This window comes from Botryllus schlosseri, chromosome 1 (assembly GCF_051294905.1).
Source record: "Botryllus schlosseri isolate E-star chromosome 1, Bs_hap1, whole genome shotgun sequence".
Lineage (NCBI taxonomy): Eukaryota > Metazoa > Chordata > Ascidiacea > Stolidobranchia > Styelidae > Botryllus > Botryllus schlosseri.
In genome coordinates, this window is record NC_137236.1 from 14,728,122 (window position 1) to 14,752,843 (window position 24,722).

The 24,722-nt window shown below is 40.1% G+C and overlaps 2 protein-coding genes and 2 long non-coding RNA genes across 5 annotated transcripts; all 4 read left to right on the forward strand.

Moving 5' to 3' along the window:
• Positions 1-1,266: 1,266 nt before the first annotated feature.
• Positions 1,267-2,100, forward strand: LOC145443133 (uncharacterized). The gene is made up of 2 exons (XR_013916299.1): positions 1,267-1,303; positions 1,768-2,100. It is a non-coding gene; the product is annotated as an uncharacterized LOC145443133 (long non-coding RNA).
• A 345-nt stretch (positions 2,101-2,445) lies between these two features.
• LOC145443126 (uncharacterized) lies at positions 2,446-5,650 on the forward strand. Its single transcript, XR_013916298.1, has 3 exons — positions 2,446-4,264; positions 4,323-4,412; positions 4,651-5,650. It is a non-coding gene; the product is annotated as an uncharacterized LOC145443126 (long non-coding RNA).
• A 1,545-nt stretch (positions 5,651-7,195) lies between these two features.
• Positions 7,196-16,362, forward strand: LOC145443052 (kelch repeat and BTB domain-containing protein 2-like). 2 transcript variants are annotated; one of them, XR_013916280.1, is made up of 3 exons: positions 7,196-10,189; positions 10,471-14,675; positions 14,715-16,362. XR_013916280.1 is itself a non-coding variant. In XM_080321043.1 (2 exons), exon 2 carries the CDS (start codon positions 12,516-12,518, stop codon positions 13,737-13,739), a length of 1,224 nt encoding a protein of 407 aa, XP_080177169.1. In that variant the 5' UTR covers positions 7,196-10,189; positions 10,471-12,515; the 3' UTR covers positions 13,740-16,362. The 2 variants fall into 2 exon arrangements, 1 of the variants encoding a protein (XP_080177169.1); XM_080321043.1 differs by having other exon boundaries at positions 10,471-16,362.
• A 2,641-nt stretch (positions 16,363-19,003) lies between these two features.
• On the forward strand, positions 19,004-20,455 carry LOC145438861 (kelch repeat and BTB domain-containing protein 12-like). The gene has a single exon (XM_080316230.1). It carries the CDS (start codon positions 19,004-19,006, stop codon positions 20,453-20,455), a length of 1,452 nt encoding a protein of 483 aa, XP_080172356.1.
• Positions 20,456-24,722: the final 4,267 nt, after the last annotated feature.

The following is a 24,722-nucleotide window of genomic DNA, read 5'->3' on the forward strand; positions in this document are numbered from 1 at the left end:
TTTTGAAAATCTGATTTTCTAGTTGTCCAATTCTGACTACAGCATAGGTTACTGGATCTCGTAATAAAAATAATTGAAGAGGAATTGAATGTGTGGTTATTGGTGTTCAAACACGAGATGAAATACTCAAGACATTGTAGAGAAGTGATTTTGAACAATCTATCTGCGCTGAAGTCGTGCTCGGTTGTGCCTTCACGTTATCGTGTCGCTAACCTCCAGGGTATATTCCGATGGATTTGCTCGGTCTTTGACCAATCTTCTTGGCACTCTCTCTTCTGCTAGGCTCTCTAACATCTGGAGGGTAGCAAGAACATTGAGGTATGGATCCATTGCTATTCTCAGTCGATATTGCACTATATTAATGTAGCTCTCTATAAAACAGGTTGTATTGAATTTTATGGTTGACCAAATTCTTGATAAACTGAAGTGGGGTTTGGCTGTCAACAAACAAGATTACTCAACTGGGTAACAGCAGATAACTTTGCATTGCAAAATTGTAACATAAATGCATTACTGTTGGTACAGCACTTGAACACATGTATGCATATGACTTATTATATGATAACATCGTCACATTGCACAACAGTTAGATCCTTGCAATGGCTGAAATTTACTTCTACACTCCCGCAGAGCCAATTGTCATTGGTATGGAGAAATCAAAATGGTACGGTATGCAAATGTGTGTGTATGAGCTCAATTTGTATATCTTCACATTGGTAAAGCGGCTATCATGACTAATGCACCAATAAACGGAAAATATAGTTCTATCTGAAAAGTATCTATCTAGATCTAGATCCCTGAGTAATGAGATAAATGTCCTGCAATATACGAAATTTGTAGTAGAGTTTCTGGCACAGCAATACCGGTATAAGACGAAGATTTCGGTACGCTATTCCTACAATACCTCTTTTCATAACCTCAAAACGTTTGTTCTGACGGGTTCTGACGTTCATAACCTTACACTGTGCAGTAGCAACAGCTTAGTTAGCTGCTATACGCACATGACATCAACTAAACATACATATCTATGAAGAGCTCATCTCTCCGTTATGACGACACAGTTCATATCGCCACCGAACGAAAACAGCTGATTGCTAACGTACGTCATTTGCGTCGATTTGCGTCAGTAATCCGCGATAAGATAACTCACAGGCGAATCCGTATCTGTACCACAGAGTCGCCAGGTGACCTTGCTCGCTGATTAAATTATCGCCGATTAAGGCAATCGGTGATTACTTTTCAATCGGCATCTGTGCAATCCACCCTAAGAGAGAAACAGAAAGGGTCGTATGACGTTTACGCGGTTAGTATAACGATGTTAGTATTTCCTTAGGTTCGTGTGGCGGTATAGCGTAGTGGCATGTTCCACTGCTGCGACACCAATGTGTTGCGGGTTCGAGTCCGACCGATGTCGACTCCAGAATCCCTATATCCGACTCCCAACTGGCCATTGCGGGCTGAACTAATGTTTGCACGGGATCGTATGCCATGATAATCTATTTTGTGAACTGCGCGCACAGCCGGAATCAGTGGAACATTTCTTGCTGAAATATCCGAGATTCAGCAACTACTCACTTAAGTTCTTTTAATACGATTCACCTCTACTTCCAATTGATGTTGCTTAAACATTAAACATTTAAAAATTGCTACTTTTATTTCTACTTCAGTAGCAAGACTGAAAACTTTGACTTTTTCTGATTATTACACTAGGGTTGCGTATACTGAATTGTAAGTGCAGGGTTGCTAACGATTTACCTTCAATACCAGATCCCAAAATCTCGATGCGAAAGAGGACAGAACATTTCAACTGTATCGAGAGAATCTTACGACAACATGGTCATCGATTGACTCCGTCGCTGGAACTAACCAACACGTGTTGTGTTGCTAAATTTATGCAGTTAAGCTTCGCAGAATATGTACCAATTTTCCCGTGCCTATGTTTTTGTATAAACAACTTGAGATGGCGAGTGCTATGCGCTATCACCCGGCTTCTACAGTTCTATTCGTTTCAAACTGTTTTAATGCCCATATTTACACAGAGGTTGTCAGTGACCACGTGCTTCTACTTTTCCGAGTATACTCACTCAAGTATCTTTTGTACACTTGATCTGCTTACTCAATTTGATATAGCTTTAACCAGGGGTTCCTCAAACTGGGGGGCGCGGGAGGCTCTCAGGGGGGGGGGCGAGAAATTTTTGTCAACTTTGTCAATGTCTGTATAAATTGTGACTAAATATGTGTTTCACAACCATTCTGAAGAGACGATTATTGAAGATTAAACTTAATTCGTATTCTAGACAACTTGCCAAACTCAAACTCCAGCAGTCGCGCTCAACGGAGTATAGGCTGACTTCAATTTCATTTGAGCAAAGTTTTGATATTCTTTGAAGATTCAGAGAAATTCCTACGTGCAAGTCATTCATTACTTTATAGCTTTGGCAGTAGCCTAAGGGTGGGTTTCAAATAGTCGACTTAGGCCCGTCGTCGGGCTTAAGCTACACCCCTCAGGCTGAAGTCGGTTTCAAAACTGTGACTTGAGGGGATTTCCCCTCCAGCGTGCGCTTTGTTAAGACAGATATCCAAGCCAGCTAGGGGGTAGGCTGAAGTCAACAGTGCTGATAACTGTTGTGCTGTTTGTTGAAGGATACTGGCCGTTCTTCTGATGTATAGCTTGGCAAATCAGATTAGATCATTTTATATTGATGTCAGGCAGTTTGGAACAATGTTTATATCACAAACGTGACAAGTTGGTATCATATACCGTTATAGTGGGATTTACAGTGGAATGCTGCAGGGGTCTTCGTATACTGAATGGATTTCAATTCAAATGGATAGCCAGAGCCCTGAGGCACACAGGACACATCAGCACTTCTTCCATAACCGCACCATATAGTATCAAGCAATGTTCCCCATGACCACCGTAACCCGCGTTCGCTGGCTCCAATCGATTCGGTTACGAATATGATATGACTATGGTTACGAGACACGGGAAGTGATATTTGGGGTAAGGCGTAAAGGTGCCTAGCGTTGGACTTGCGAATCCTGCCCATTTTGGCAAAGAAAGGTCAGCGATAAGAATCCGCTACGGGTAATGATGCTGATCAGTGGTCATGGGGAACATCAGTTAATATAGTGCATGTATCGAAGAAGCCCCAAGATGAGATTTTAGGTTGCGGCAGATCAACAGATCCTTTATTGATAGCCTACATGCTACGTCAACTCATCATTATAGTTTTCTCGACTGGTTACGTCTTTTAACTTAGGCACGTTGACGTTTTGACAGTTTGGCTTTGCTGTGGTTATAGCCAAAAAGTGAACACATGACGCATCACCAGAAAATGGAAAATATGTATCATGCTCATTTTGTTGAGCCTAATCAATGTTGCACCACTTGCACGCAACTGTGATTGATTGCAGGGTTCCCCTCAATATCCATTTTCGCTCCACCCCTATGAGCATTGTCATAAATATGTTTAACTGCTACTTTCTAGAATAGTGCCGACTACATGGAACTTTGATCAATATGTGTCTATTCAACCAGCATTGTATTGATATTCCGTTCACTGCACGCGTACCGAATTTCAGCATACTGGATAAAGATCCAGAAGTTTCGGAAAGAAAAATGACATGACTTTGCATGAAGTTGTTAGTGAATTGCTATAGATGTGAAGCAATGTTCCCTCTAATTTTTGACGAGTCTGTGCGTACACTCAAGAACTCACTACGCAGACCCTCGGAAAACAGTGCGTAACGACTAAAAAAGGGTCATGACTTCAGATTTTCTGTGTTCATAAACCGTGTCAGCACTGCGCATTTGCGCATGTATGCAGCTTAAAGGGGCCATTGATGTGAAGTGATATATGCCAATAATATTCAAAGTGCAGTACATGCTAACGCTTCAGTAATCCAAATGTTTTCAGATATATGTCAATTCAACATTGATTTTCACAGATTTGCTACCCAGTCATAGTATCGACATAGCAGCATAATCAGTCCATGTAAAAATTATTATATAGCTGTGCAATGTGCCACCAGAGTGAGCTGCAGGCTGTGAAACAAATGATAGCACCATTCTTTTGGAACACAGAGAAAATCAAACGAGCAGTGATGTGCCAAGCCATCAAATAGGTATTTATCTATCTATCCGTATATGTGAGTGTGAATGCGCATACCAATATCCAGTTCCTTTTATATTAAGGTTTTTCTGGAAGCACTTTGCTCGAGCTTTATCCAGTTCCTCGCACCATGATACCAACACTGGGCTGTAAGTATGTCATTTCCATTCATATTTATACCATGCTTGATAAGTTGTTTTGTGATAGATGCTGACCCATCTGATGTGCCAACTTATGGAGTAGCAGTTGGGAGCTGCATCTGCTAGTTGTTTGGGCAACATTTCCAACCAGATCAAGGTAAGTTTGCATTCATTACTAGGCCATCAATTGTCTGTTTGTTATCTCATTATTATTGCTATTAATTATTATCTCATTATTATTGCTATTAATTATTATCTCATTATTATTGCTATTAACATTCGTATAGTTTGCTGATGCTATGTATTACAATAGACTATCGAGTTTTGTATGGATAGCAACAGTATAAAATTTAAAAAATTCGTTCGAAATTTATCAGTTATATCTCTACCAACAGCTCACCAAAGTCCAGGCCCGAAGTCAACTATGAAGCAGCAAAGATTTGAAAATCAGTGATAAAGCAGAAGAGAATGAAACAAGTTGAGCATGGTCTCAACGTTAATAATTATAGAAGATGCTGAACAACATTAATTTGACGCTAGCCGAATCTAGAGTCAAAACATGTCTTTTGTACATTTGATTCAATTTTGTTCAGCCATTCATGTTCGCCTGCTCCAGTTTTCCAAGCCCCTTGCAATAACTTCGCTATCTTGTGTCCAAATTTATGAACTTGAACTTACTTAAAGCCATAATGCACATTTTACCTCATTTTAACGTGTACCTCATTTTAACGTGTCACAAGAAATAAAGCACGAGTATGTTTTGGAATGTAATCAAATGTATTGCAAAAATCTCTAGATCATGCGTTGTCGTGCAGATTTCTCTGTAGGAGTCGATACTGTGGGAGTGCGGTCAACGCTTCCAGTTGCAGTATGTCATCAAATTCAGCTCCATCTGCCTTGTCAGCATTGCTATGATTGTAAAGGCAGAAGCAGGCTATTGTCATATCGATATTCTGAGGTTCTTCCTTGAATATAGCCAATGCGCGAGATATTTTCTTCAACACAAAGCACTGCGCTCTGCCAGAGGGTAACGATATGCATGAAAACAATAGTGACTTTTTTCGGTCAAAGTTCTTGGGCATAATAGTGGCGTGAGTAATAAGTCCTCAGTGGATATTCAGCATCTCCAAGAGCATAATCTTCATCAATTAATATGCCAAAATGCTGGGCAGTTGTGTCTTCAAAAATCGGTATCACAGCCGCACTATTTCTTCGAATACTTTGCGATAACGTGCTGATCATTTGCCAGATACTTCCTCGGGGTTCCGTTCTGATCATCCGTCCGTAAATTTCAACAGCTCAAGCAATTCCGTATTCCTTCACTGCATCGCTATACTATACGACAAGGGTCGGCAACCTACGGCCCGCGGGCCGGATCCGGCCCGCCAAGCGAAATCATCCGGCCCGCGACATGATAATTAGTTATCACAAGAATACGGCCCGCCGTTTCATAATGAGTTTCAAGCTGCAGTGTAGCACTGCATGAAAATAATGCGACATTGCTACGATATAATAGTAGCCTATATCGTATTAGTCCATTGCTACGTCAGAAAACGAAGGTGGTTGAAGTAGGAGATGGAGATAGACTAGACTGGATCAGTGCTTATCAATCGAGTGTGTCTCGCAACCGAAGGTGTTCCATACTTTTTTAAAGGGTTTACCACTCTAATGGGGTGTGACAATAAAGGTGTCCTCCCTTTGCTTCAAAAACTCTTGGAACATCTCAGACGCAATGACAGAATATCAAACTGTTCAATTATAGATAACTGGCCTCCGTATGTTAGTTAGCCTATCTATAGTTTAATTCTCCAGAAGGCATTGTGTGCCAAGACAAAAAAACCTGAATAGTGTTTTGGCCACAATGGTGAAAACTGTTGATATGATTTTTGTCTCATTAACTGAATCAGTTACGCCAGATATTACTAAAAGCAGAGAATCAATACGGCGATGTCCTGTAGGCCTATATCTGTCATGTTCGCGCATTAAGTCAAGCAGCTATGCTTACACGAGTGTATGAGCTGAGAAATGAAGTAGCAACTTTCCTCGAAAACACAAATATCGTCGACTCATAATCTTGTAATCGAAAATGGGTATCTCATCTTGCTTTCCTGGTACATTTAACGTCACATCTGAACAAATTGAATTTGCAACTTCAGGGGGAAAACAACTAATTACATGAGATGTTGAGGCGCATTCAAAACGAATCTGTGACTCTGCAAATGTCAACAGTAGCCTACAAAGAAAATTATGCTCACTTTCCTATACTGGAGGAGAGAAAACCTAGTACCAACACTACATTTGTAACTGTGATACGAAATTTAACTACTCAATATTCACCCGCTTTTCCGACATTCCTTCTCTGCAAAATGAATTCTGACTTTTCAGTACTCCGTTTAATGTGGACGCCAAAACCATTGGCTGAAAATGTCAAATGGGCCTTTCTGAAATGCGATGCAGGTGAATTGAATGACAAATTTCATACTAAGAGCATATCGCTGCATGACTTTGGCAAAGAGTACGTTCTTGAAATTGGTCTTCGTCCCAGCTTGACCAACAATGCAAAAGAAATTGCATCGATTTTTGGAAGCACGTACGCTTGTGAACAATAGTTTCGAACAATGAAATTCACGAAGAGCAAGCTAAGATCACGTATTTCGGACGTCCATTTTGAATGGGGTCTGATTCTTGTTTCATCTTACTCGTTACCAGAAGTTGAAAACCTTTCACCAAGCAAGCTGCGGCAATTGTCACATATATTCTGTGTTGTTGAAGAGTAAATACATGTCTTTTCTGATTGCTATGATTGAGATTGCAGCAATGTAGGATAATATACCGAAGTGAGCGTAAAATATAGTATCAAGAAAAATTCCGGCCCGCCAAAACGTTGTACACCCGAAATTTGGCCCGCGACTAGCAAAAGGTTGCCTACCCCTGCTATACGACATCAGCAAGCAACTCAAAACAATAACAACTGGCCTCGGTTCCGTGTTGAACTCGCTACAGCGACGAAGTAGACAGTAATTACTCGCAACTAACGGACTTGGCCGAGCGCGGCGCCAAATTGACATTTGAAACCGAATTAAGACCGCCGACGTCTGGCGTCTTGAGCAAGTCAATCACTGGCCTTAAGCCAGGTCTAAATTAAGACAACTTTTTGAAACCCACCCTAAATCTCTGTGCGTTAGGTAGCTGCTGTTGATAGCTGGCGAACTGCACTGCCTAAGACAGACTTAGATGCAATATAGTAGGGTTACCATACGTCCTCTTTTAAGAGGAATTGTCCTCTTTTTTGACTTTTTTGAAAGTGTCCTCGGAGGACGGCCTTTTGTCCTCTTTTTTGAGATTTTGTCCTCTTTTTTGAAAATTTAGGTCAAATTTAGAGCAAATTGGGAGTGATATGCCGCAAATTAGCACAGAAGTGACGCTCCGGTGGGTATTTCGGAGTGAAAAACGGTGATTTTAGCTCTGAGTGAAAAGATGACCTTTTTTTCATATTTTTTTTAGTCATCCACCTGGCAATGTGGAGAGAAAAAGAGTATTTTGAGATCTGAGCGGAAAGATGACGTTTTTTTGTTTGTTTAGTCAACCAATCACAAAGTGGGAAAAATTCACTGGTTTTTGAGAATTCTTATCCGGTTTTGCTAGTCTGAAATTTCTGAAAAGGTGTCCTCTCTTTAGATTTCCAAAATATGGTAAGCCTACAATATAGGTTGCCCGGTTTCGCCCTCAATTTGTCTATAAATCAACACAATATTATTCATTTCCAAAACTGATCAAATTTAGCATGGCAAGACAGAACGACGCCGTGCTCTCTGTAGTCACTACCAGCATCAGGATTAGTCTCAGTGCAACCTACCTTGAAATTAATTGATGTCCTTTTCAATGTTTTTTTGTTATTTTCAAACAAGTTTGGGGAAGTTTGTCAGCAATGTAAAATACTAAACAACTGGAATGTGGATTCAAAATTGGCGTAAGATATAACTTATGTATATCAGATCAGGGGTAGGCAGCCTGTACGGACGCATGCGGCCGTAGAAGGGAATTTGTGCGGCCGGCGACGCCTAATGCAATTAGTATGTGTTGGCAGCCGTAGACATGCAGATTGCAATTACGAATTCACTTCCGAATTTTCGTGAGATTTTATTTAATCTTGAAATTTTCTTCGCGCTCCGCGCAATTCAACAAGACTTCCCTTTTCGATTTTAATGCAGTAGCGCCCTTCGTAATTGGAGCAGGAATGGGAATCCTCAAGAAATAACAATTCATTTGCGGCTCTGACAAATTTTCGTGCTACGCTCGACATTATGCACTCCCAGCAACTATTCATAACATTGCCACTCGCGATTTCGGTGCGTACAATAGGCCGTTGTGAAAAGTAGAATAGTTCGGAGTTCACCGGGAATGGATATGGACAGATTGGACAGTTTACCATAGGTATTTTGCGTCCAGATCGTTCATTGCGGCTATGCCCTGGAATGCGACCTTAGGCTACATAAGTAATCGAAATGCGGCCATGATTAGCAAGAAGGTTGCCCACCTCTGTATTAGATGATGTGCTCTTTTTGACATGATGATAAGGGTGGTCAGAGGCGCGCGATTTTTTTTGACCATCGCCAAGGGGGGCGCGTGTCAAAAAAGGTTGAGATCCGCTGCTTTAGACCAATCCTACTTCTATGCTTATTAACTTCACTTTCTGGGCACAACTACTTACTTTTACACTTTGGATTGCGAAAAATAGAAAGTAGTTTGGAGATATGTTTGCGTCACTTTTATGATTCGAGTTATCATGGCAACTGAGCGAAAGTAACCCATGTGTCAGAATCCGGCCCGCGAAGGAATTTTAAACGGCCCTGAAAGTGAAATGCTAATATGAAAGTATTGACAAATTTTATGCGTTACAGAATGAATCAAATTTGCCAACCTAAGAAAAATGATCATGAAACTACTTGCTCGCTGTTCAGGTCTACATACATTTTCAACCATGAACATTAAACGCGACAAGGCTGCGTTCCAATATAACTGATGCTCACGTGCAGTCGTAACTAAGGGCTTCTACATGCGAGATGCAGCCAGAGTTCAAAGAACTCGTCAAAAACTCTGACTCACCACAGCTGATTGATATTTTTGATAAATTCATTGAATACTGTTTTTAGTCTCCATGCTTTAAACTTGAAGTTTATACATTAAATACGATTTATTCTTTGTATAGGTGGATAAACACGCGAATAATTTATATATTCTGTAATCCGGCCAGCCAAGTACTTCATTTTCCCATATCCGGCTCGCAGAGCGGATAATTTGCCCGCCCCTGCCGTAGGGTGGAGGGTTATACAGCCACTGACAAAAAGGTCCAAAGAATATAAGTGTATGTTGATTTTATTGACCTAAGGATAGTATCGAATTCAAGCATGACTAAATAAATGACCAAAATTCTATTGGCGTAGCAAGAAGTATGCGATTCTGAACTCTGAATAGCAGTGCAGCTGCTCCAATTTTTTGATGGTGCTACAGCGCCCCCTTGGGAACTGCTTCTTTTGCGTAGGCTGTGCTTTGGGTCGTCATTCGTGCAGTTTCAGTACGTCTCGCGTTTTTAACACAATATTAAAAGAAACAAGTAATGTCTCGGCTTAAGATTTTCATGAAACGCTAACTTTGATGAGTAAAAATCTTTTAGGTAAAGGCATGTTTGTCGTTTACGTAGTGGTGGCGATAAGCGTCTGCCACCCGGCGGTCCGGGTTCATAATTGGGTATATTCGCAAACAGAGGTTATTCTGGGCTCATCTTCTTCCGTGACGAAGTTCTTACGGCAACAAAAAGCCAAGAAATAGATCGGATGAAAGAGTGCACTTACAAGGAATGGAAACAGCAAACAGTGATGCGCGGATGGAGACAAAAATCAAAGAAAGAACTGCGAGATCGGACACTAGGCCGAGGTTGTTGTTGTTGTTTTTATTAACTCATATAATTGGCGCTTGCAACTCGTGGTTATTTGCGCCCACACAGTAAATTTCATACATTTCATAATGGCATGTCTTCTTGAACTTGAGTCTTTTTTCGGCTCATTGGCTGCCTCCTTTCAAGAGTTCGGCTCTCTCTTCTTCTGAGCTTTTCAACGCGCTGTATTTACAGCGGGTTCGGCGATGAGGAGCCCAGATAAACCTCCGACACATAGAAACATGGCAGAGCCGAGACTCGAACCACCAACTAGGCCGAGGTGGATGCCCGTTTAAGAGACCGCAACTGCAACAGCATTTGGTCGTTCGGCATCCTCCAATCTGTTCATTACGTCGCATTATGCCTTATCGATTTGATATTGAGTGAACATATAGCCTACTCCGATACCTGAGTTGTCGCTGATTGCATCGTTTTGTATCTGTTCATTTGTAACTAGCACTGGCCCACGAACCCCACTTTACGCTCATCAAGTGCTTATTTACAGCTTTGTATTGTTATGTTGATGTTCGAAATTGTTTGCTCGAATATGAACGTAGACCCAGACCCGAACAGTCTTAGCTTCGCCCTGAATGCCTTTACTGTTGAGAAGATTTCGTGAGCAAAAGTACTCTTCCCTCGAAATCTGGTGTTCATTGTTCAATTCAATAATGTGTTCAAAGACATCAACTAAGAACCAAGAAAAAAGAAACTATAAGAACAAAAATAAAACAAAGAACTAAATATTTACCTAGAAGAGTCACTCTTTGTTTGATGTAGCAAGAGAGTAATGTGGAATTGCGGCAGAGTGTGGCCGCGGGCCGCTCGAAATGCAGTCGGGGGCCGGATCCGGCCCGCGGGATGTATGTTCCCCGCCCATGTACTGAAGTATCAGCAATTAGTATCATTTAGTTTGCCTTTTTTCTAGACTCTAAATTTCAAACACTTCTTCCATATATTTTCGATTACGGAATTTCAAATGGCCAGCCGGAGCCGGATGGATTCGGAAATGAGACCATTTCTGCTCTCCGGTAGTTCGGCCGTTAATAACTGCTGTATCGGCTTAGCCTCTTTACCAGATTTGTTATAATATTTTCTTCCTCTGAATTACTGTAATCATAGCCAGATATGCTACAATCATGGATTTGCTCGCTGGTTGACTAATAAATTCTCTCTTTATCTCTCTCTCACTCCCGCTGGAAAATAAACAATAACATTTGAGTAGGAGAACACGCTGAGCAGACTGCTGAACATATCCAGTTGTTCAAATGTTAATATTTATATATTTGACAGCCAATCGTTGTTTATGGTGGCTTGTAGTAGTTTGTTCTTAAAGATCTAGTGGCCTTGCAGTAAATGAAGCGATAAGCGTACGGGTCGCATATCACAGGTATAATCGGATCGTAAGCGTGAGACGGCGACAGGTCCGACAATTAACTCGCGTGACCGCGTGAGTGTGAGTCAGTAAAAAGAGAAAAATTGTGCTGGAACAAACGAGGAAGCGCAAACACACCTTCCCAGGTTCCAGTCAGTATCATTGATCTAGGAACAGGAATATCTGCATGCGAGAATGAGACAAGGATAAATACAACCTGATGAGGTTGAACGCTGTGAATTTAGAACCCTCTCTAATGTGATAAAGAGCTAATAGAGCTCGCGGTCTACTTTTGATCTATCCTATTTCAATTTTTTTTATGTATTCTATACTAAACTGTTTGGAAGTTAGCCTGCAACTCATTTAGGACCAGTAATATGTGGGAAATCTACACAACTTCTTGAACAGACTTGACAAAATTTTTTGCTGTCAGCAATATTTGGAAGTAAGTAGATTCTAGCAAAGTCAAATTTGTTTCAAAACAGTTTCTATTGTCCAAATCAAGTTAGTGGTGCAACTTGTCTATTAGTAGCCTACTGGTAATAGAAATTGCGACCAGAAACTGTTAAAATTGTTGAAAATTGGTATATTCTGAATGAGAGGCATTCGATAACACCAAGCAGAGTTGTAAAAAGTGAGTTTAACAAGACGTTAATTCGAAACTGAACAGTCAACACAATGACTTGGACCCGGACTCGATGGTGAATTTAAAATGAATTGACTTGAATCTAATCAAAACTATAAAAGTGAATTGGTTGCAACCCTGCCATTAATATAGTAATACCATCGTTGGTGACCACCTCCTGCAGTTTTCCAATGCAGGCTAATCTATCAATGTAAATCGTTTTGACAATCAACACTCCCTAATTCAATACCTGTTTATATATAATCATGTTTACTTTCAAAACAGGACTAGTCTCTATTATTGTATCCACGACGGGTGATTAGGTATCATGGTACGAGTTGTACGTCCTGATGTGGAAAAGCACGCAGTTTGTATGATGGCTGAATTGCATCGAATGAAGCAAGATACCGATCATTGTGATTTTTTAATTCAAGTCGGAGATGACGTCTATCGTACCCACAAAAACGTATTGTCGGCTGGCTCCGCTTATTTTAGAGCTATGCTTAAACACGACACGAAAGAGAGTCGCGAAGGAAGGGTCGTTTTCAAAGACGTTGATTCAGAGTGTGTAAAAAATTGCATCGATTTCATATATTCCGGTGAATTTGAGATTCCTGATGGAAGTATCGTTGAACTTCTTCACGTCGCAATTATGATGCAGCTGGAAGATGTAAAGCAAGCCGTGTCCAATATTTTGGCGGATTCACTTACTATTGAAAATTATTTCTCTACCAGAAATGTGGGTGATATTTATGGACTGGCTGATGTTTCTTCGAGATGCAAAATATTTTTGCTCGAAAATATCTTGGATATCTCAAACCAACCTGGATTTGAAAGCATTGAAAAAGATGATCTGCTCACTCTCTTTAAATCGGAAGGATCGAAATTATGCGAAGAAGAAAAAATTGCGTTATCGCTCAAGTGGATCGACAAATGTCAAAGTAAAAGTGAATTTTTGCACGAATTTCTCAATGTAATCAAGTTTCATCTAATATCCCTGACATATTTGCAACAGATTTTAGAAACTCACCCCCGTATAAGCAACAACTTGGAGTTGTACAAGTTATTCACTGGACATATTCTGAAAGCTTCCGTCAATGTCAAAGAGGATAATGACGCTGATAAATTGTTGATTTTTTTTGACTATCGTGAACAAGGCCTCCGATCCTTTAATCCGAGAACAGAGGAAATAGAAAAGTTTCATGATGCGAAGTGTGATTTCCGTGCATTTTTCACAGCGATATCACATGACTTATATATTTATGTCTTTTGTGAAACTAAATCAGTTCATCGGCTCAACTTTCGTGACAAAAATTCAAGATGGGAGAAGATGAATGATATGATTTGCGACCACGGTATTACTCCAAGCTCAGTTTGTTCAACCGGATCCATAATCGTTATTGGAGGAAGTGGTTTTACAGAGAGAGCTGATGTTGAAAGATTTGACCCATCTGTGAATCAATGGTTTCTACTGCGAAACAAACCGTCAGCCATTTCTAATGCAACTCTCGTGTCATTGGATGGTTCCATTTACTGTGTCGGAGGTTGGTGAGATGATGTCGAAGTTCCTTCGTTCTGCAGATTCACTCCATCCACATCAGAGTGGGTTGATCTCGAGCCAATGAGATATCCTGCTCATAGCTGTGGTGTTGTTGCAGTTGATAAAAAGGTATTTGTGACGGGTGGGTATAGTCGAGAACAGACTGTCAACAAGGTAGAATGTTACGATGTCACTATAGCTCAATGGACTTCATTGCCATCTATGAATTCATATCATGGCATCAATACTGCTTATCGCATCGGTAATTGGATTTTTGTAGTGGATGTATATAGCGATTCTGATGTGATTGAGAAGTACGATTTATTGAGCAGAAAATGGTATTGTATGAAAAAACGTGATGAACTACTTTATCCCCGCGGATCTGTCATGGTGATGGAATATGGTTGAAGGAGGACGCGGTATATTGTAAAGTGAACTAAACACGTCTGTGAGTAGATTGATGTTTAAACATGCTTTGCTGAACATGGAATAAGTCTCAGTTGTGCTGAAGCTTCAAAATGATGGTTGATTGTGTTGAAACGCCGTTTTGTTGCAGTATAGTCTGGTTGTACATCTACTTGGAGACTTATTCTTAGAGTTAGAAAATTAATATTTGTTTATTGGATAATGACCATTCGTCGTTGCAGCCGATTGGTCTAGCAAGCATCTCTGATTATAGCGCAAGTTTTTGCAACTTTCTTACAGCTTCCGGTTGCTTCCTAAATTCTCAGAATTTATGTTGTATGATGTTTTGAGCAGTTGAAGGAATTTTACATTGCCGCTTTTTGTATTTTTCCATGCTACTTTTTACTCCAACTTTTATCAAGTATTGATAACGTAAAAGGATGATTTTAAAAACATGCGATAAAACTATTTCTAGTATGGATCTCTCTTTGATCTATGTGATTGATTAGCTGCATCTCAATGTTGTCTATGACACAATGGCTTGTGAACTAGAAGTTCAACAACCCGTGCTAGGCACGACAGTGTCTGAACTATATGTAAATATCTTGCTTGATTGATTCACCCTCGTTTGAATTTGAGGCCCTTCCCCATTTGACAGACGCCCATGCGAGACCGCCGAAAATCACATAATCACTGGGCCACCTTTTCAAGCTGTTGATTTTGTTAAAGTCGCGAACACTGAGTTTCACTGCAATGCCTTGGGTTAGGTTATCTCAGCTAGGGGGATTGGGATGTGGTATTTGACTTGTTGTATGGGTTATCGATTTGCTTTTTGCGGAAAGGTATTCACGTTATTTTCTTGCTGCTTCACCCGGCTGTAGCTGACAGCGAAAAGCTGTCATATAGGTTACAAACTGAAAGAACATAAAAGTGTATGCATGATCAATTGAAAGTCAACACAACAGGATTTCTCGTACAAATCTTAGAATATAAGAAGATTTCTAGTCCAGTAATGTAACTTGTGTTCTGTAGAAAGTGTCCTCCTTTCCGAATTCCAAAATATGGTTCGGTAACCCTAAAATAAAAGTAATGCAGCAAATTTGTACTCAACGCGTCATGATCTCCCGCTAAAATGTGTATTCATTTTTACTGCAAATGGAACGATGATTTGTAATTTGAAATGCTTGCATATCGCTGGTGATCTGATGTGCAAATAATATGGCTTCTTTTTGTCTCTTCGAGTTGCTATAGTATGTGCATGAAAGTGGAGCTTATACTGGCATTATATACATCAAATACGCGAGTTCATCAAAACGGTGAAGCTTGTATGATCCATGTATGATAGGGGTTTCCGCATCCTACTTAACTCTAATAAATGGATGCTACCATGGTAAATTTGGAGTGGTATTACACCTGTTTCATTAATCCCCGTTCTTCTCGCCTGGGTAAACTGTTATCGTAATTTTGTCACCATATATAAGCGACTAGGTTATTGGTTATATTGAAAACTTGCAAATCGGTGTAAAGGTAATTATTTAGCATTTACATCACTTATTTGTGAATTCCGCCGCAGTATGATGTCACCTGTTTTTGATGTCATCGATCCCACATTCCTATGGAAAATTAGCGTTCGACGCTTATGTAAGATGGTGATAAATTTTGAAATCGCAATATGTATCCGCACGACTAACGCAAAATGACCAATGACCAGGCATGTTTATTTTTGACATAAGCAAAAAATCCAACATAGCTTATTTTCCAGATTTTATTTTTGGCAATTTTGGCGTCGCCCTGAAATCATGTTTGTAGGCTTCAATTAATCATGTAAAACGCTTTTGTTTAGGTTTTCTTATCTTTGCCATCACTCAGCAAGACTAAAAACCGAAGAAATGACGATATTTGAGAGCAAATTCATCTGATAGAAAACCGACTACTTCTGCCATATCTGATCTCAATAGTTGACTTGCTAGTTGCTACGCATGCAAAATTACGGCATTCAGACAATACACTATACCACTTGTGATAGTAACTCGAGAGGGTTTTTGGCACGTTTGGATCACAGCATCCACTGCCAAATGAATAGTTAGAAACCACGGGTGTCTTCAATACTCAGTGTATTATTTAAACTTAGTCTATTATTTAAAAAATTCCACCGGGCAAAGTAAAATCAATCAATGAACTTGCCTCCATCATTGTTGTTGCTTATTGTACAGCTAACTAAATGCAGGCTAAATATTTGGTATTTTCCGTATTCCTGTCCTCATTCAGTCAGATGTTTTGTATCACCAATATGTTGATCAGGGATATCCCTGATGTTGGTGATTATGTTCGATCCTTATATTCAACTGGTTTCCTTCAGAAACTTTCATTGAATGTCTCTGCAATTTTCGAAAAATGTATGATTGTGTTCCACTGTAGAGTTATCATTCAATATATATTAACGTGGTTGGTTACCAGCAGTTATCGATATAGGTTATTTTGGCGATGTGAATGATTTGTGTGTACTTTGACTCTAATCATGTGTATTTCAAAAACAGCGCGATAGTCTTCAATCATAGTGTCCTATATGGTGTCGACACAAGCAAATCGCACGGCTCAATGAAATTGTATCACGTCACAGTTTCCATTTGGCCACAGGCAATTTGACGGTGATTTTTAACCGACTTGCCGAGCATTAAATTTGATGAATCGGGTATCGATCGAAAGCTGACGCTGTACTGCTTGCGAAAATATAAATTTTATTCCACTCATGGCCCTGGAACCCCCACAATCTGCCCCAAATTATTCATTGTCCAGTAGATTGGCAGTGTGACGCAACAATGCTGTCTGGCGAAACGAGAGACTAGCTCAAGAGCAAGGATGCGGCCGAGCGGCGAGAGTGGGATCAGCTGACGTCGCGGCAATAGCAATGTGCAACCGCGCCACAGAGAAACGCAGCGCTGTTGATACTTTTTCTATGCGTTTCGGTACAAGCGAGCACACACCAGCCTTTCCTTGACTTGTAAGGGTAGAACTGGGTCCACAGAATGTATTGGGGCCCTACCAATTTTCGCGCAATATCCTTCAGCTGATAGAGATATGTAGGCTACGTCTAAGTAGTCTACATTGGATATGTCAGATTATTATGATATCGATTGCCTTAGCCCTGCTTGTTGCGTAGGGCTCCAGAGACACGTCGCGCTGTTGATGGCGGGTGTCGATACTTTCTATAGTCGCTTTTATGGTTAAGTGTGAGCAAGGAGCATTGAGCATGAGCATACATTACAAGCTTTTATTTGATCCGTATGGGTAGGACTTGGTCCGCGAATGCAGCAGGTAAAATGTTGATTGTTGAATAAAGTTTAACAGCAGGAGTGTCGAATTAAACTGGTATCGCTGTCCGGATTCAATCCGTTACTAGAAAGCTTGCGGGCCATACCTGCCAAATGATTCCAAAATGTTACCACCAAATTCATACCTTTGTTTTTCACTGGAATATATCTGATATCACTATAAACGTTGACGTTGGAATTTGGTTTAGCATTTTTCAATCACCAAACAGTTTTTTTGAATGCCGGGGACCTTTTGCGTCAAAAGTAATACAGTGGTATCACATCACAGATATTTGAATTATATTCATTCTGTAGCCTGTATATATATTCCTAATGTAACTTACGTAAAACGGATTTGCAGTATTTTTTTGCATCTGTGAATAACTGAATGTCCATTCGGCCCAACAGAGTTTGCACTTTTTCGCCTTCTCGGAATTTGGCAAGGTCACCGACGTGGTGCTTATGGGGAGTAGAGTGAAAACTCAACACTGTAGTTGTATTAGTACAATATGATATTTTTACATTATCTAAATTTGCTGTCTTGAGGGAATCTTATTACTTGAAAGTATATTTTTCTTACTAGAAATATCTCTAACAGCTGAAGGATTGCGCGAAAATTGGTAGGGACCAAATAAATTCTGTGGACCCAGTTCTACCCTTACAAGTCAAGGAAAGGCTGGTGTGTGCTCGCTTTTAGCGAAGCGCATAGAAAAAGTATCAACAGCGTCACGCATCTCTGGTGCCCTACGCAACAAGCGGGCTAAGGCAATCGATATCATAATAATCTGACATATCCAATGTAGACTACTTAGACGTAGCCTACATATCTCTATCAGCTGAAGGATATTGCGCGAAAATTGGTAGGGCCCTAATACATTCTGTGGACCCAGTTCTACCCTTACAAGTCAAGGAAAGGCTGGTGTGTGCTCGCTTGTACCGAAACGCATAGAAAAAGTATCAACAGCGCAGCGTTTCTCTGTGGCGCGGTTGCACATTGCTATTGCCGCGACGTCAGCTGATCCCACTCTCGCCGCTCGGCCGCATCCTTACTCTTGAGCTAGTCTCTCGTTTCGCCAGACATCATTGTTGCGTCACACTGCCAATCTACTGGACAATGAATAATTTGGGGCAGATTGTGGGGGTTCCAGGGCCATGAGTGGAATAAAATTTATATTTTCGCAAGCAGTACAGCGTCAGCTTTCGATTGATACCCGATTCATCAAATTTAATGCTCGGCAAGTCGGTCAAAAATCACCGTCAAATTGCCCGTAGCCAAATGGAAACTGTGACGTGATACAATTTCATTGAACCGTGCGATTTGCTTGTGTCGACACCATATAGGACACTATGCTTCAATATAGAAATATTCTTGACAAGTGATTGGTGTCCATGATGCAGGTTGTTTGTCGAAATGTGGCAAGGCATGCTGTGAGGATGCTCGAGGAATTACATCGAATGAAGCAAGATGATGATCATTGTGATTTCATAATCCAAGTCGGAGATGACGTCTATCGTACACACAAAAATGTGTTGTCGGCTGGTTCCGCTTATTTTAGAGCCATGTTGAAGTATGACACGAAAGAGAGTCGCGACAGAAAAGTTGTCTTGAAAGATGTGGATTCTCAGTGTGTGAAAAAGTGCATCGATTTCATATATTCGGGTAAATTGGAGATTCCTGATGGAAGTATCATTGAACTTCTTCACGTCGCAATGATGATGCAGCTGGATGACGTAAAGCAAGCCGTATCCAATATTTTGGAGGAATCTATCACCATTGAAAATTACTTTTCTACCAGAAATGTTGGTGATATTTACGGACTGACGGATGTTTCTTTGAGATGCAGAATATTTTTACAAGAAAACATCATGGAAATCTCAGATCAAGCTGGATTTGAAAGCATTGACAAAGATCACCTTCTCGGTCTTCTGAAGTCGGGAGAATTGAAATTATGGGAGGAAGAAAAGCTTGCATTATCGCTCAAGTGGATCGACAAATGTCAAAGTAAAAACGAATATTTGCACGAATTTCTCAAAGTAATCAAGCTTGATCTAATATTCCCGGCATATTTGCAACAGATGTTAGAAACTCACCCCCGCATAAGTAATGACTCCGAGCTGTACATGTTATTCTCTGGTCATATTCTGAAAGCTTCCGTTAAGGCAAAAGAAGACAATGACGCTGATAAATTGATAATTCTTTTTGATGGTGACACAAAATGCCTCCGATCCTTTAATCCAATTACCGAGGAAATAGAAAAGTTTCATGGTGCAAAGTTTGATTTCCCAATGGGTTTCACAGCGATTTCTCTGGACTCATATATTTATGTCTTTTGTAAAGCTAAATCCGTCCATCGACTCAATTTTCAGAGAAAAAATTCAAAATGGGAAAGAATGAATGATATGATTTGCGACCATGGTATTGCTCCAAGCTCAGTTTGTTCAACAGGGTCCATAATCGTTATCGGAGGAACCGGTGATACAGAAAAAGCTGATGTCGAAAGATTTGACCCATCTGTAAATCAATGGTTTCTACTGCGACACAAACCGTCAGCAATTTCCAATGCAAGTCTTGTGTCATTGGATGATTCCATCTATTGTATCGGAGGTTGGCGAGATGGAATCGAAGTTTCTTCGTTCTGCAGACTCACTCCATCCTCAGCAGAGTGGGTTGATCTCGAGCCCATGAGATGTCCTGCTGATAGATGTGGTGTTGTTGCAGTCGATCAAGAGATATTTGTGACGGGTGGGTATGGGTATAGTGAAGATGATATCTTCCACAATGTAGAATGTTACAATGTTACTTCAGCTCAATGGACTTCGTTGTCATCTATGAATTTACCTCATTGCATCAATAGTGCTTATCGCATCGGTAATTGGATTTTTGTAGTCAATGAGTTTTGGGAATCTCATCACATTGAGAAATACGATTTATTAAACAAAAAATGGTGTAACATGAAAAAAAAACCAAGTCATTTGTTCGATGTTTGCGCATCTGTAATGGTGAAGCTATAGATCACTGGTTTTTAAACTGTATGATACACCAATCTTAGGTGGTTGTGGCGTATTCTATCGTGGTCTAGAAATTTATGTGTATTATGTTTAAACATTCATTCTTGAAATCGGAATAAGTTAACGTTGTGTTGAAACTTCAACGTTTTTGGCAATCTGATTTGAAGCTACTTTGTTGCATCAGCAAAAATGGTTGTATGCATTATACTGAGTGATACGGTAGCTTAATTCATTCAGAAAATTGTGAGTTTTGAGTTAACCCGCAATATATGCAAGAGATAATATTAGTGACGGAATTTGTTCGTTAACTTTGAAAAATTTTCGCGGTTAATACCTTCGTTACTACATATAGAAGTCGAAATATTGCCATAACTTTCCAAGACATGGCAAAGCTATTTCAAGCGAAACAAGAAAATGATTGCTCTAGAACAGTGAAGTCAGTGCATTTTCAAGGGGTCAGTGAAACCTCCAAATTTGCAAAATGGTTGATGACAGAATCTGTATTATTTTTAATCAGAGAAATCACGAGGCGGTTTTGCATCGTTACCGCAAAAACTATAAGACTCGCATAAACATAATTGCAGTCTGAGATAGAATATTCAACTCTACAAACTCATTTTAATTGCCAATAGCTGATTGGTACAAACATATTGCTGTTTAGAGTTGTTCTGTTAGGATTTTGGTAGAAATCTGTTAACAGAAATTCATTTTCTTTTGTTTATACGTGCTGAACAGAATGACTTCTAGATGAGCTGTTGAATAAAAATGACTAGGGTGGACGGTATATGTTCACTAAGAATCTGTTTCTCAATCTTGGTGCCATGTACCGTAATTTTCCGAATATAGTGCGCCCCCATGTATAATACGCACCCTTAAAATGACGTGTATATTCTGGGGAAAAGCCTGTGCCCATGTATAGTACGCACCCTGCATTCGCAGTACATGAATAGTTGCGGTTTAGTATTCGATGTTGTTCTGTTTTGCGATGTCACTGTCGCACAATCATGACATAATGATCGCTAATCATAATACAATTACCAGCATTGTCTCTTAACGAGAGTAGATAGTAGGGATGGTGTGAGGTCGGCGACGCGATAGCTCAAGCTAGTGACACATATGACATCTTGCGCACTAGGTTTATTACAATTACAGATGCGATTGCTCAGACCAACGGTTATGTCGGGCGCAGCAGCCCTGTCGGAGATGCGACTGATTACGCAAGCGATTATATCTTGCGCACATGGCCTCTTGTGTATGCGATTGTTAAGGCCTGTCGTTAACGCGATGAATCAGCAAGGATTGCCGCGCACACTTGTAGCAATCAGCGACCTAATTTCGCTAGAGAACAAACGGCAAACCAACTCAGCAAGAGATCGAGTGCTCTGCAGACGACTCTCGTTAATTGGAAACACGCTTTTCGTTAATTGGCAACAGGCATCTCTATTTGGCAGTGCGTCACACTCTATAATACGAATTACGGGGCCCAATGGCTAAAGGTGATGCGCGATTTAAACAAACATGAAGAAAGGTGTGATTTCAAGTTTTTCGATATTTCTTTCAAGGCTTGCTGTATCCATGTATAATACGCACCCCCCTAATTTAGGGCAAAAATCGGTACAATTTTGCGCATTATACATGGAAAATTACGGTAAGTTGTGATCATACCCAAAGGTGTCGTCGGAAGCGTTACTGGTTTATTACACTCGCCACCACCACCATCTTTCAGCACTCGTTCATATCCAATCGATGGCGCAAATTTTAAAGACACGACCGCCTATTTCAAGAAATGCAACCACAGAATTCGCTTTGAAATGAAAAAATTTCTACATAGATAGTATTATGTTATTTTCAAGAAAAGTCGTTTTGATGCTGTTTATCACAGTGTCTACAGTTGAAGGGGCAATGCACTCTAAAAATGATGTGGTCTTAAATTGAAGGACAAAACAAATGAAAATTTTTGGCCGCAGCCATTTATTTCAGAACGCCACCGTAATGGAGCTGCAATTTATTGAAATCTCCACTGGGGTCTCACGCTCCAGCAGTCACGCAGAGATCGAACTTTATATAGTTGTCAGCCGATGTCATGAAGGAAATATGTCATAGACGCCAAGGTGGTTTAGATACTCCGTTCAACGGAAGATGTCCAGTCAGGAGATTTATGTCAAAATCGGGCCTAGTGTCTTCTATTTCTTTAGGACAGAAATAGAACATGTCCTATTCTTATGTATAAAACATTGTTTATGTAGAAACACATTTGAGTATGCTAAAAAAGGAGCAGTAGCCTACTTTGTTACAGCTGATATCTGCTAACGTCATTCTAAGAATGCCTCCGTCAATATGAGAAATCTTTGAAATATTACTGGATTGCATTAGGCAGAGAGCGGATGAGATTTTCTCCATCCACTGTTGACACTATCATATCATAGAATCTTGGATGTTGTCGCTTTTTATGGTTTCATGCTTTACTGTTCTATATGTTGACTGCCTAATAATTTCCTTCACTTATCATTCATCTCTGTCAGCTAATTATTGCTGTCGATCATAGTCGCGATAATGTTGAACCACCGTTCTTTTTCGTACACTTGCTTCAAATTAGTGGTATAAGTCTGTTAACGTCACTCTTCTTATATTTGCAACTGCAATTTTATGTCTTATATGTTTTTGTTTCCGCAGGAATAAAATTAGTGATAGTCTATTGCTGGATTGCGTCCTAGTTCAGCTGTTTGGGTGGGATTATTCAAAATGGTTATTCAAAACAAATTTTTGGGATTGTTGGACAAGATTCTCCTGATCCAAATGGATTGTCCTTCGGATACTGAGCTGTCGGACAAATTCAGATTCTTGAAAATGAAATTTTGCTCAACACACGGACAAGAGCCAGTTTCATACAGAGCATGAGGTTGGTTTTTGCTAGAACTCTGGTCATTATGATTTGGCGACTGTGGTGGAGGGATCATCCAAATGTCAGATTTGACCGTTTTCTTGTCATTTGTGATGTCAATAGGCCTTTTGCAGGACTTCGATCACGTGACTAGATACGCATAGCAACAACAAATTGGTTAGCAAGCTACTTTCTCGCGCACCTGCTTCAGTGCTAAATATCGCAAAGTGTACTGTTCATTTCTGGTTGTGAACGTTTCGGAAATTTGTTGTAGAAGTCATCTGAGATTTACCTATGCTAGATGTCAATCCTGTACAAAGCACATAGAATGATATCGTCAGAATTACGTAGAAATCCGTCGTTAACGTAGCCGTATTTCGGATACAGAATATAATCGTTTTCGGGCTGTAAACGTTCGCAAGTGTCATGGAGATGCGCAAGGATTCAAATATGTTGGGTGTCTTTGATTCATGAACTATGTGAACTCCTTGCGTCAAAATGATCGACATTGTAGCCGTTATTTGGTAGTCAACTATGATTTTATGACACAAAATTCGACATTGCAGGATATTCACTGCGTGATATTTATTGCAGCATTAAGTTAGGTGTGGATAGTATACTATAGTTGTATTGTAGCGGTAGTTGGTAATCATTGCAGCATTTTGATGATTGATATCGATTGCAATATATATAGGATACTGCTATTTTTAAGCCTAAGAGACAATGACTGCCAGTGCCAGTACGTTGATGTGTTATGAAGTCATGCAATGTGCTACATACCATATATACATTAAATATCCTAAGCTATTGTATGACTTCTCAGTTAAACAATTCAAAATATTTAGACCTCTACACCTATATTACAAGTTATTGATCATTCTGTCATGCTGCCAAGTGCCACTACCCGAAGGAAAATGATCATGAGCTCCAATTGAGGGTGAAACAAACTGTCCCGGGGCCTGGATTACTTGATTGATTGCCTGGATTGGATTACTTCACTCTATGGCACAGTGCAAATATCTTGAGTTTCAAGACATATGGCTATACCACATGCATACGAATTAATGATCTGATGGATTATCCCAAGAGAGCCGAACATAGGCAACTAAGAAATTGATGATGCCCTCGTCAAGAATTCAGCCTGGATCCAATTATTATCACCACATAAAATTTGGTCATGCGGTGGAAGGCAGCGTGGTTTCATGCCAACAGAAAATGTCAGCAGATGATCTGACCACTGACTAACTGTCCTGAACTTCTTTCCCGATGTTGATGTCTGCTTTGAAAATGATATTTCATTTGTGTACAGCAAGACAGGCGCTCTTCCGTGGATGCTATGAATATGTCAAGACAAGTGGCTATGGAGGTAGAGGAAAATACATTGGCATA